This window comes from Pelobates fuscus, chromosome 2 (assembly GCF_036172605.1).
Source record: "Pelobates fuscus isolate aPelFus1 chromosome 2, aPelFus1.pri, whole genome shotgun sequence".
NCBI classification, from domain to species: Eukaryota; Metazoa; Chordata; class Amphibia; order Anura; family Pelobatidae; genus Pelobates; species Pelobates fuscus.
In genome coordinates, this window is record NC_086318.1 from 105901069 (window position 1) to 105913510 (window position 12442).

The 12442-nt window shown below is 39.8% G+C and overlaps 1 protein-coding gene across 1 annotated transcript in view; it reads left to right on the forward strand.

The window, feature by feature from the left end:
• MED12L (mediator complex subunit 12L) overlaps positions 1-12442 on the forward strand; it is a 442361-nt gene that overhangs the window by 16728 nt on the left and 413191 nt on the right. Inside the window, exon 2 of the mRNA XM_063442526.1 lies at positions 952-1127. Within this exon, the coding sequence (XP_063298596.1) occupies positions 1029-1127 (99 nt within the window). The 5' untranslated portion in view covers positions 952-1028. The remainder of the gene's footprint in view (positions 1-951; positions 1128-12442) is intronic.

Genomic DNA, 12442 nt, shown 5'->3' on the forward strand with positions numbered 1-12442 from the left:
CACAAAGACGATGAGCGTCACTGCTGACATAGGAAGCTCCTCTAGTGGCCTGAGTGACTGCACTTAGAGGTGTTACTGGGCAGCAATGTAAACACTGTTTTTTTACATTAAAAAGCCTGTAGGGACTTGCTATAGTTTGTTTTAGGCCCTACCCCATTGATTCCAGTATAAAACTGGAAAAAAAAAAGCTTTGTGCTTACTTTTTCTCTAAGATAGAGGAGACTGTCGGCGCTACTAGCTCTCCCTCCTGCAATGTTAGCTGGCTCTCACAGATGGTCCAATCCAATGCTCCTCCTAGAGGAACTTTGGGAACTGATGTGCGGCAAATCCTGCATTTGCATCCAAATGTTTCTTGTAGTAAAGCATTGAATTAAATTCATCCACGTGAGTTGCTATGTCACGTGTTTTACTGTCAGGAAGACAGCCACTAAAAGTGTATTTAACTCTACAATGTCAAAATTGTAGTTTCTATAAAACTGCAAAGTTTTACATTACAGGGTTAAAGCACTGCACCCGGACCCCTTCATTGAGATGAAGTGGCATGTCTGTCCTTAGTCATCCTGGTAAACTTTGGTTTAAGAGTCAATCAACTGAACAGTGATTTTTGTCTTATTGACAACAGACATTAAAACGTTTGTCCAAAATCGCTTCAGGAAAATCTCCAACCCTGCTGATTCTTTTATTTATCAACAACTTTTCACAATATTTTTTTTTCTCAACTCCTCTACAATTCAGTATAATCTCAGTGCTATATGTGAGCTGTCCATTAAACAGAACTCCTTGTTTAGAGAAAAAACCTGCTAAATCTTGTGGAACTGGGACGTTTACTACAATAAATATATATTTAATATAGTCGCTGTGTTCATTTTATATATTCTAATAATTATCTAATGACATGTTAGCTGATCACTCCTGTACATGTAACCTGCTTCATTTCTTGTCTGCTTTCAGTTCTGCTGCCCACTGAGACAAGCAACTAGTGACAGAATTCATCACATTCACTTTACAGTAGACTATCATGAAAAATAATGGCTGCCTTGGGTCTTCTTAGTTACGAACAGAGACCTCTCAAACGACCACGACTTGGACCACCAGATGTTTACCCCCAGGATCCCAAGCAGAAAGAGGTAAAACTAAATTTTTTTATTTTTTTTTGGTATTAAGCCACAAATTCAGTTATGTTTTATTATGCAAACTACCCCAAAAATGTTAGGAGACAGCAGTGACATAGCTCATGTATCACATAAACCAGGTAAATGGTAACATGAAATGTATTTATAAAATATTTTACCAGGAAAGATACATTGAGATTTCTCTAATTTTCAAGTATGTCCTGGGTCCACAAAACATTGCATTGATACATTAGGGTACAATAAAATACAAAAACAATATTAATACACAATATATACAAAATGTAGCATAGAAAAGGTAGGAAATATATAATCAACCATGACAGGTGTATTCTGGTTTGAGGTATGAAGAGAGGGATCTCTTAAAGGACTTTAGGCTTGGGGAAGATTTTAAAGTGTGCGGGAGGTCGTTCCACAATTGCGGTGCTCTGTAGGAGAAGGAGGATCGGGCCGCTTTCTTGAAACGAAGCTCTAGGACATTGTGTACATATTTGTGGTATGAATATATGAATGGGAAGAATGTCTGTATTCTTATAGAGACAGACAATTGAGAGTTGGGATTGGAGCAAGTGGAATTAAGAAGAGAACGGGGACATTTGTAAGGAAATAATGTATTTAAGTGCAAAACTTGGTAAAGTGTCAAATTCTGAAAGTCTCAATTTGAAGGGGATATTTTCAAAGGTCTCAGGTTGCACATATGTTTAGAGTTTCTGTGAATAGATAGGTTCTCAGGGTAAATTAATGGTCCTCAAAATCTCAGGGTGAATAGACGATTCTCAGTCTCAAGGTGAGTGGTAGGTTCTCCTGGTCAATGAATGGTTCTAAGATTCTGAAAGTGAATGGATACGTTCTCAGAGTTTCAAGGTCAATGGATAGGTTCTCGGGGTTATAGATGGTTCTCAGTCTCAAGGTGAATATGTAGATTCTCAGAGTTAAATACAGGTTCTACATGGTATAATGTACAGGTATAAAATATTGTTCCTTTTGAACTTTTTTCATGATTCTACTTTTTCTCATAAAAAAAAAATCATTGCTACGAATTACAATCTCAGATTTAATTATTATTAACAGATTTCAATGAGCAGCATTGCAGCGATCCCGATCCCACTGTTCCAATACTTTTCAAAAACACTTTTAACATTATTGATTCTGAGAAAAAGGGCCCTGTACCTTGTTAAGTAACCAAAAAAGCTTATTTATTTTGTTTTGTTATTATCTTTGTGATATTGGCCTCTCAATATTGCAAAATTGACGAGTCAGCCATGAGTTAGGCTCATTTTTAAGCAGATAATGTTTTCTGACTTCTACCACCAGCAACATGGTCCATGACATTAGGATTGTGATTACTTTGGAAATTGTTGCACAATTCCAGCCTAAAGTCAGAAAAGATTACAGTCAGACACTGATACTGGATTGTAATGCACTGTATTGTAGTTTATTTTTTTTTATTTTTTTTATACATCTGCCTTTATACGTAGGGATGTAAACACCACTACTACTGTTATTAGTGCATATGACATTACATTATAGTTAAGTTTTAAAAATAGGCAATTATCTTGCACTCAGTAGTGATTCTCTGTCATTACAATTAGCATGGGGCACAATTATTTTCCCATCACCTGCTCTCAGTCAACTGGAACTAGATAATCCTTTGTTGCTTTTGGCCATCTGTAGGAGACGTTAACTATTTAGTTACCAGGTGTGTGCTCTGCAAAACAAAAGTATGCTCATCTCTGTGCATTCATATAATAAACTTTACCTTTAAAGAACCAGAATAGAGTAAACCAATAGAAATCACGTTTTTAATGGTAAATTCAGCAATCTCACATTCATGGCACATTATTATCAGCTCTTGGGAACAGCTGATTCCTTTGCTGGTAACTTGAGTTGATACGAGTATTAATGCCTACTCTCTACGGGGCATTTATATGTCTGCTGAACTGAATTTCGGTTTGGCCTTTGGGATTTTATGTTCCCAGTAGCATCCAAACCATCTATACGTGCCATTCTCTTAGGAAACAAAGACACTTTAAACATGAAAAAAAGCATTGAATTTTAGACTTTAAACATAACATAACGTTACAGTTAATCAGCAGAAAATGCTTTAGAGAATATAGAGATTATTTTTTCATCTGTAGCTGCTTTCAGTGTTCTCTAATGACTGTGACAGTTTGTGAACCCAAAATCTCCTACTTTACGAAAATACCGTACTTGTTATAGAGTGAATCCGGTGGATAGAGGAACATCGTTGCTGGTCCTGTCCTTGGATGTGGAGAAGGCATTTGATAGTGTAAAATGGCCATACCTCTTCAAACTCCTTCAGTTCTTAGGTTTCCCAAAACATTGTATTACGGCCATTAAAGTCCTCTACAACAATTTCTGTGTACAGACTCTCATATCTGGCACTCCATTTAAATTAAGCAATGGAACAACTTCATGCAATACTTCAAAAGGAAAATATATATTAAATCGCTTTGGATGTATCAACTGATACTACTGAATCAGTGCAGGGTTTATACTTCATTCGGGTAATAACAGAAGATTTTATTTGCTACGAAGAGTTACTCGCTTTGGGCACTCTTGCGAACAGAACACAGAGAATAGATCTCTTCAACAACTTTCAAGATAAATGTCATGAAGTTGGACTGAATTTGGTAAATTTAGTGAGTGTGTGTACACAGACCGTGCACCTCCCATGACCGGAAAACCTGAAGGATTTATTGCACAGACGCATTGTATCTTGAATCGGCAAAATCTGTATCCTAACCCTACTATTTTAAATGACAGTTTGCAACCAAATGCATTGTCAGTTTCGTAACATGCTAAAGTTGATTTATTCCAGGGGTAGTCAACCTTTTAATTCCTACCGCCCACTTAGGTATATTTGCTGATGGTAAAATTTCCTTACTGCCCACCACTGCAGCAGTAACTAATTTTATAGCGCAAGTGCAAATTCTTTTTTAAGAAAGGAGGTTTTTCTTTTTAATTTTGGTCTTTCCTCCCTCAAGTGTTGCTACTCCTGTGTCTGTCTCCCTCTAAGTCAACGGTGCTAACATCAGCTCCACCACGCAGGCTCGCTACCTTGGTGTTCTCTTTGACTCAGACCTCTCCTTCATGCCTCATGTTCAGTCTATCGCCAAATCCTGTCATTTCCATCTCAAAAACATTGCGCGCATCCGACCCTACTTAACGCCAGATGCGACTAAGGTGCTGATCCATTCCACTGTCCTTTCTCGCCTTGACTACTGTAATCCGCTTCTCAGTGGTCTTACGTGCTCCCAACTTGCGCTGTTACAGTCCATAATGAATGCGGCAGCGATGCTCATCTTCCTGTCCGCCCGCACCTCCCATGCCTCACCCTTCTGTCAGTCCCTACATTGGCTTCCTATAAAATATAGAGCTCAATTTAAAATTCTGGTTCTTGCTTTCAAATCTCTACATAATGCTGCTTCCATCTATCTATCCTCCCTTATACACAAGTATGTCCCGTCTAGGCCCTTACGATCTGGTGAAGACTTACGTCTATCTTCTGTCCGTACTCCCACCTCTGATGCTCGCCTTCAAGACTTCTCCAGGGCTGCACCGTTCCTGTGGAACTCACTTCCCTCCTCCGTTAGATGCTCGCCCAGTCTCCACTCCTTCAAACAAAATCATTAAAAACCCACTTTTTCATAAAAGCTTATCAATTAAACTTTTAATAGCTCCCGACTGAGTCCTCTATTGCAACTGTCATTAGTCTAATACTCTCCTTACCTTTTGTGTCACTTTACCCCACTCCCTCTAGCATGTAAGCTCATTGAGCAGGGCCCTCAACTCCTCTGTTCCTGTGTGTCCAACTTGTCTGGTTACAACTACATGTCTGTTCGTCCATCCACTGTAAAGCGCTACGGAATTTGTCGGCGCTATGTAAATAACAACATAAAGAATAAAATAATAATTATTTTATTCTTTATTTCATGCACAGAAAAAAAAGAATAAAAAAATAAGCTAATTGAGTATTTCTTTGCAAAGTAAAACGAAGTCTATATATGATATGTGTCAAAAAATACAAGCATTTTGCCATAGCCGGGTGTAATAGCCATAGCCGGGTGTAATACTTACTACCAGACATAGGTATAACTTGCCCTCCAAGTGAAACACTGATGGCACTACAATGGTGCGTACACGCCAGTAATACTCGCTACGATAGCAGTGCCATCAGGATGAAACGCTCGATTGTATGACTATCACCAGTAGGGCCTCTGCACTTCGTTATTTTGTTATCTTAGTTTAATTTATCTTAGTTTATTGCAATGTTAACTCACCAGGGAACGATACAAGAGCACACAATACTTGCATAGGTACACTCCCATAGGTTAGTGTACCCACACAAGGAATATAACCCCACACGTTCCCTACAAACTTTTAGGCATGTCGCTCTCAAGGAAATTATGTGATATTGCATGCCTAGACCAGAATGCATCTTCTAGTCTTCTCTCTATAAAACAGAAAATGTGCCTAGCATCTACTACCACATGTTTATAATCAAATGTTTTACGACCTGTGTGCGACAATCGTTGTGGTATTGCACACATGTATGTTATCCTCATGCACGACCTAAATAAAGAATTGAAAAAAAAAAAAAAATACAAGCATTTTGAAAAATCTTTTTTTCAAAACACTTCTTCAAAAGGAAATTTCGGATGAACATTTTCCCCAGTTTGCAAAGGTCATTGAGCAGGATAATATATGTGCATCATTTGAATACACAGCTGTTATAGACCTATTAATTGAAGAATACAATGAATGGTTCACTGACTTTGAGACTCATAGCATCACACTCAAATTAGCATTTCAGCCTCACCTAGTTGATATTACCAAGGCACCTAAAGAACTACAGATGGAATTGATTGAGCTCTCAGTAGATGACATTTAAAGTCCTTGTTTGATGCTACGAAAGATCCAATTGAAATATGGAAAAATGCAGTAGATTGCCCATGCCTTTGGCAACATGCCCGAAAGATGCTTTTTAACCATTTATTGGTGCGAGTCTGCATTCTACGACCTTACCTAAATCAAGACGCCTTTAAGGTTACAAATAACTGATCTATAGGTTCAACTGAAACTGCTGATATCTATGCTGCAACCAAATATTTAAAGGGACACTATAGTCACCTGAACAACTTTAGCTTAATGAAGCAGTTTTGGTGTATAGATCATGCCCCTGCAGCCTCACTGCTCAATCCTCTGCCATTTAGGAGTTAAATCCCTTTGTTTATGAACCCTGGTCACACCTCCCTGCATGTGACTTGCACAGCCTTCCATAAACACTTCCTGTAAAGAGAGCCCTATTTAGGCTTTCTTTATTGCAAGTTCTGTTTAATTAAGATTTTCTTATCCTCTGCTATGTTAATAGCTTGTTAGACCCTGCAAGAGCCTCCTGTATGTGATTAAAGTTCAATTTAGAAATTGAGATACAATTATTTAAGGTAAATTACATAGAAACATAGAAACATAGAATGTGACGGCAGATAAGAACCATTCGGCCCATCTAGTCTGCCCAGTTTTCTGAATACTTTCATTAGTCCCTGGCCTTATCTTATAGTTAGGATAGCCTTATGCCTATCCCACGCATGCTTAAACTCCTTTACTGTGTTAACCTCTACCACTTCAGCTGGAAGGCTATTCCATGCATCCACTACCCTCTCAGTAAAGTAATACTTCCTGATCTTATTTTTAAACCTTGTCCCTCTAATTTAAGACTATGTCCTCTTGTTGTGGTAGTTTTTCTTCTTTTAAATATAGTCTCCTCCTTTACTGTGTTGATTCCCTTTATGTAATAAATGTTTCTATCATATCCCCCCTGTCTCGTCTTTCCTCCAAGCTATACATGTTAAGATCCTTTAACCTTTCCTGGTAAGTTTTATCCTGCAATCCATGAACCAGTTGAGTAGCCCTTCTTTGAACTCTCTCTAAGGTATCAATATCCTTCTGAAGATAGGGTCTCCAGTACTGTGTACAGTACTCCAAGTGAGGTCTCACCAGTGTTCTGTACAATGGCATGAGCACTTCCCTCTTTCTACTGCTAATACCTCTCCCTATACAACCAAGCATTCTGCTAGCATTTCCTGCTGCTCTATTACATTGTCTGCCTACCTTTAAGTCATCAGAAATAATCACCCCTAAATCCCTTTCCTCAGATGTTGAGGTTAGGACTCTATCAAATATCTGCCCTTGGGTTTTCACGTCCAAGATGCATTATCTTGCACTTATCCACATTAAATGTCAGTTGCCACAACTCTGACCATTTTTCTAGTTTACCTAAATCATTTTCCATTTGGCTTATCCCTCCTGGAACATCAACCCTGTTACATATCTTAGTATCATCCGCAAAAAGACACACCTTTCCATCAAGACCTTCTGCAATATCACTAATAAAAATATTAAAGAGAATGGGTCCAAGTACAGATCCCTGAGGTACCCCACTGGTGACAAGCCCAAGCTTAGAATATACTCCATTGACTACAACCCTCTGTTGCCTGTCACTCAGCCACTGCCTTACCCATTCAACAATATTGGAATCCAAACTCAAAGATTGTAGTTTATTGATAAGCCTTCTATGTGCAACAGTGTCAAAAGCCTTACTGAAATCTAGGTACGCAATGTCTACTGCACCACCCTGATCTATAATTTTAGTTACCCAATCAAAAAAATCAATAAGATTAGTTTGGCATGATCTCCCTGAAGTAAACCCATGTTGTCTCTGATCTTGAAATCCATGTGTTTTTAGATGTTCAACAATCCTATCTTTTAACATGGTTTCCATCACTTTCCCCACTACTGAAGTAAGGCTTACTGGCCTATAGTTGTCCGACTCCTCCCTATTACCTTTCTTGTGAATGGGCACAACATTCGCTAACTTCCAATCTTCTGGGACTACTCCTGTTATCAATGATTGGTTAAATAAATCTGTTAATGGTTTTGCTAGTACACCACTAAGCTCTTTTAATAGCTTTGGGTGTATTCCATCAGGTCCCATTGACTTATTTGTCTTTACTTTTGACAGTTGAAATAGAACCTCTTCCTCTGTAAACTCACGTGTAATAAATGACTCATTTATCCTTTTTCTTAACTGAGGTCCCTTTCCTTCATTTTCATCTGTAAATACCGAACAAAAATATTCATTGAGGCAGTCAGCTAGACCTTTATCCTCATCTACATACCTTCCTTCTTTTGTTTTTAATCTAACTAATCCTTGTTTTACTTTTCTTTTCTCATTTATGTATCTAAAAAAAGTTTTGTCCCCCTTTTTTACTGACTGTGCTATTTTCTCTTCTGTGTGTGATTTGGAAGCTCTTATAACTTGCTTAGCCTCTTTCTGCCTAATCTTATAGGTCATTCTGTCTTCCTCACTCTGGGTTTTTTTTATAATTACTAAATGCTAACTTTCTGTTTTTTACTATTTTGGCCACATCTGCGGAGTAACACAGTGGTTTCTTGAATTTTTTGCTTTTACTGGCAAGCTTAATGCAATTTTCTGTTGCCTTCAGTAGTGCAACTTTTAAATAATCCCATTTCTTTTGGACTCCATTTAAATTGCTCCAGTCTGATAATGACTCCTTTACACATATTCTAATTTTAGAAAAGTCTGTTTTTCTAAAGTCTAAAACTTTTGTTTTTGTGTGGTGTGACTCAGTCACTGTTCTTATATTAAACCACACTGACTGATGATCACTGGATCCTAAACTTTCACCTACAGTAATATCTGATACCAAATCTCCATTTGTTAACACTAAATCTAGTATGGCCTCTTTACGAGTTGGCTCCTCAACGACTTGTTTTAGAGACAATCCCAGTAGGGAGTTTAGAATATGTGTGCTCCTGGCACAAGTAGCTATTTTTGTTTTCCAATTCACATCAAGAAGATTAAAGTCACCCATGATGATAACTTCCCCCTTCATTGCCATTTTAGCTATTTCTTCAACTAGTAGATTATCTAACTCTTCAATTTGTCCTGGGGGCCTATAAATCACACCTACACGAGTTACTGTGTGATTACCAAATTCCAACGTAACCCAAACGGACTCTATGTTCGCCTCACTAATCTTTATTAGGCTAGATTTTATGCTATCCTTTACATACAGGGCCACCCCTCCCCCTTTCTTGCCTTCCCTGTCTTTTCTATATAAAGAGTACCCTGGTATTGCTATGTCCCAGTCATTTTTCTCATTATACCATGTCTCAGTAACAGCGACTAAATCTACACTATCAGTTGCCATTATTGCCACAAGTTCATGGATCTTCTTTCCTAAACTGCGAGCATTTGTAGACATGACTCTAAGCTTATCATTTTTTAACACACTTGCTACAGGCACCTTCTGTCCTTGTTTTGGGGGACAATTGGATTGATGTTTTATCACCCTTTTGCCCCCCCCTCCTAGTTTAAAAACATCCTAGCAAAACCTCTGAACTGCTCACTGAGAACATTTGTTCCCTTTTGAGAAAGATGCAAACCATCTTTTTGGTACAGTTTATTGCCATTCCAAACAGAGCTACCATGAGCAATAAAGCCAAATCCTTGCTCCCGACACCATTCACCAAGCCACAAGTTAAAGTCCCTAATACGCATCCGCCTGTCGTTCTGAGTGTTATGCACAGGCAGAACTTCAGAGAATGACAGTGTGGAAGCAACCTGCCGTATATCATTGGCAAAAACACAAAAAACTTCCTTAACCTCTGAAACCTCATTGCAAGCCAAGTCATTTGTCCCTAAATGGACAAGTACATCCAATTCCCCTTCCTGCTTTGCTTGCTTAACAATATTACAGATACGTCTCCTGTCTCTGTGAGCAGTAGCTCCGGGAAGACACCTCACAAGACCACCATTGTCCATCTCCACATTGGAATCCCCCAACAACAACTGCTTTCTATTAGGCCTCACCATAGTCTTCAAGCCTCTCTGCACAACACCACTAGCCTCAGTGCCTCTCTGCACAACACCACTAGCCTCAGCGCCTCTCTGCACAACACCACTAGCCTCAGCACCTCTCTGCACAACACCACCAGCCTCAGTGCCTCTCTGCACAACACCACTAGCCTCAGCGCCTCTCTGCACAACACCACTAGCCTCAGCGCCTCTCTGCACAACACCACTAGCCTCAGCGCCTCTCTGCACAACACCACTAGCCTCAGCGCCTCTCTGCACAACACCACTAGCCTCAGCGCCTCTCTGCACAACACCACTAGCCTCAGCGCCTCTCTGCACAACACCACTAGCCTCAGCGCCTCTCTGCACAACACCACTAGCCTCAGCGCCTCTCTGCACAACACCACTAGCCTCAGCGCCTCTCTGCACAACACCACTAGCCTCAGCGCCTCTCTGCACAACACCACTAGCCTCAGTGCCTCTCTGCACAACACCACTAGCCTCAGTGCCTCTCTGCACAACACCACTACACTCTGAAAGTGCAGAAAATGAATTATGTAGAGCAACAGACTGTGCAATATGCTTTTTATCCACAACTCCAAGTCTACCAGATCTTACAGTAATCCATCTGCCATTCCTAGTATGTCTCTGCGGCAGTGGCTTTGCTGGATTCTGTTTGAAAGTGAATCCAGTTTTTTTTTTTTCATGCAGGCTCTGTCAATCATAGCCAGGGGAGGTGTGGCTAGGGCTGCATAAACAGAAACAAAGTGATTTAACTCCTAAATGACAGTGAATTGAGCAGTGAAATTGCAGGGAAATGATCTATACACTAAAACTGCTTTATTTAGCTAAAGTAATTTAGGTGACTATAGTGTTCCTTTAAATGCTTTCCAACAAAAAGCAGACACAACAAAGTAATTATAATGATCTTATAAATGTGATGGGGTTTTCTGTCACAGCAATAAGAGCTCTCTGGCTAAGATCTGGAGGGCAGTCTTATCCTCCAAACTGTGAAAACCTACTGGTTGGTTTGTTTGGAGAGGAACTGGGTTGCAATGGATCGGCAACCCCTTGCAAACCTGACCTTCCCAGGTGCCTGAGAGTGATATGGGAACCTGAAAGATATATGAGGGCATGGGTGCCTATATTTATAGAGCTAGAGAAGAAGACAGATAGGAGCAGGGAGGAAGCGGTTTCCGGCGATCCGATGGACAAGGCTGGCAGCAAAGGAGCGAAGTTAAGAGTTCCGATCAATTCAATGTTTTTCTGTCCTATTGGCTGGAGGGAGGAGCTAACCCATTAGCCAAATGCTACCATGAATAGTAGCCAGGAAAATAAAATTATGATAAGTATGAATACATTTTCCCTAATTTTTTTTAATTAAATTTTTGTATGCTTTAAAGTTTAGAACATTACATTCTAGGCAGTTTTGGTGTCTTGAAAAATAAACCAAACTGCAATGCAAGAATAGCAAAATTGCTGTTCAACAGACAAATGTATCTAAATTGTTCCTGGATTTCTCAGGTTTAGGGATTAGATTAGAATATATGCCTACTGTGGTTAATTTGGGGTCTGTGGAAGATTCTACAAGGCCTCCAGATCCTCTGTAAATGCCCTCATGATACCGGAGAAACTGACGGAAGCCAAGCACAGAGAGATGGACACAGGTTTCTTCAGGAAGGAAGAGATTCTTTATTGGATCACCGATCGGGACTCAGAGGGACTAACGTCACCAAAATACAACAAGTTCTGAGCCCCGGACAATAGTGCAGGCTCCTTATATAGGCATATAACTCCTCCCATATTAAGCTCCACCCGCACATTCTCTTAACCAATCAACACAAATAAGAATTAACTTCCTGTTTGACCGCATGGCCTGTCCAGCACAATGGAGGAGGGGAATACTATATCCTGTATTCTTGCACATGCTCCGTACACTACTGATCATATCTTGCCTCGTGCAACCAACTGATCGATACGTCAGCATATGCACGTACACATGCCACGTGGTAATCTCGGCCTACTAAATTTATTTTTACCGAGATTCCACCACATTCCCCCCTTTGATGCCTCTTGATATTTCACAATTACTTGAGGCATCACTTAACCTTAGTTTGCATACACCGCAAGTTACCTTAAACCAGACCAGACTTATCTTATGATGTGAATCTTCAACACTCATCTTCCTGCATTGGTTCTCCCTGATCTAGAGCCTCATATTTATAGATTGCCATTATCTGTGCAGCAGCCTTCCTCTCTGCTATATTTTCTATCAGGCTTTGCACAGACCTAACTACTAAGGGTATAAGACACGGCAGGAGTAGACACAACATTAAAATCAGTAGGACTCCACTTACCACTGCCTTAAGCCCTCCAAACCACTCATACCAGCTACCAAACCAACTAC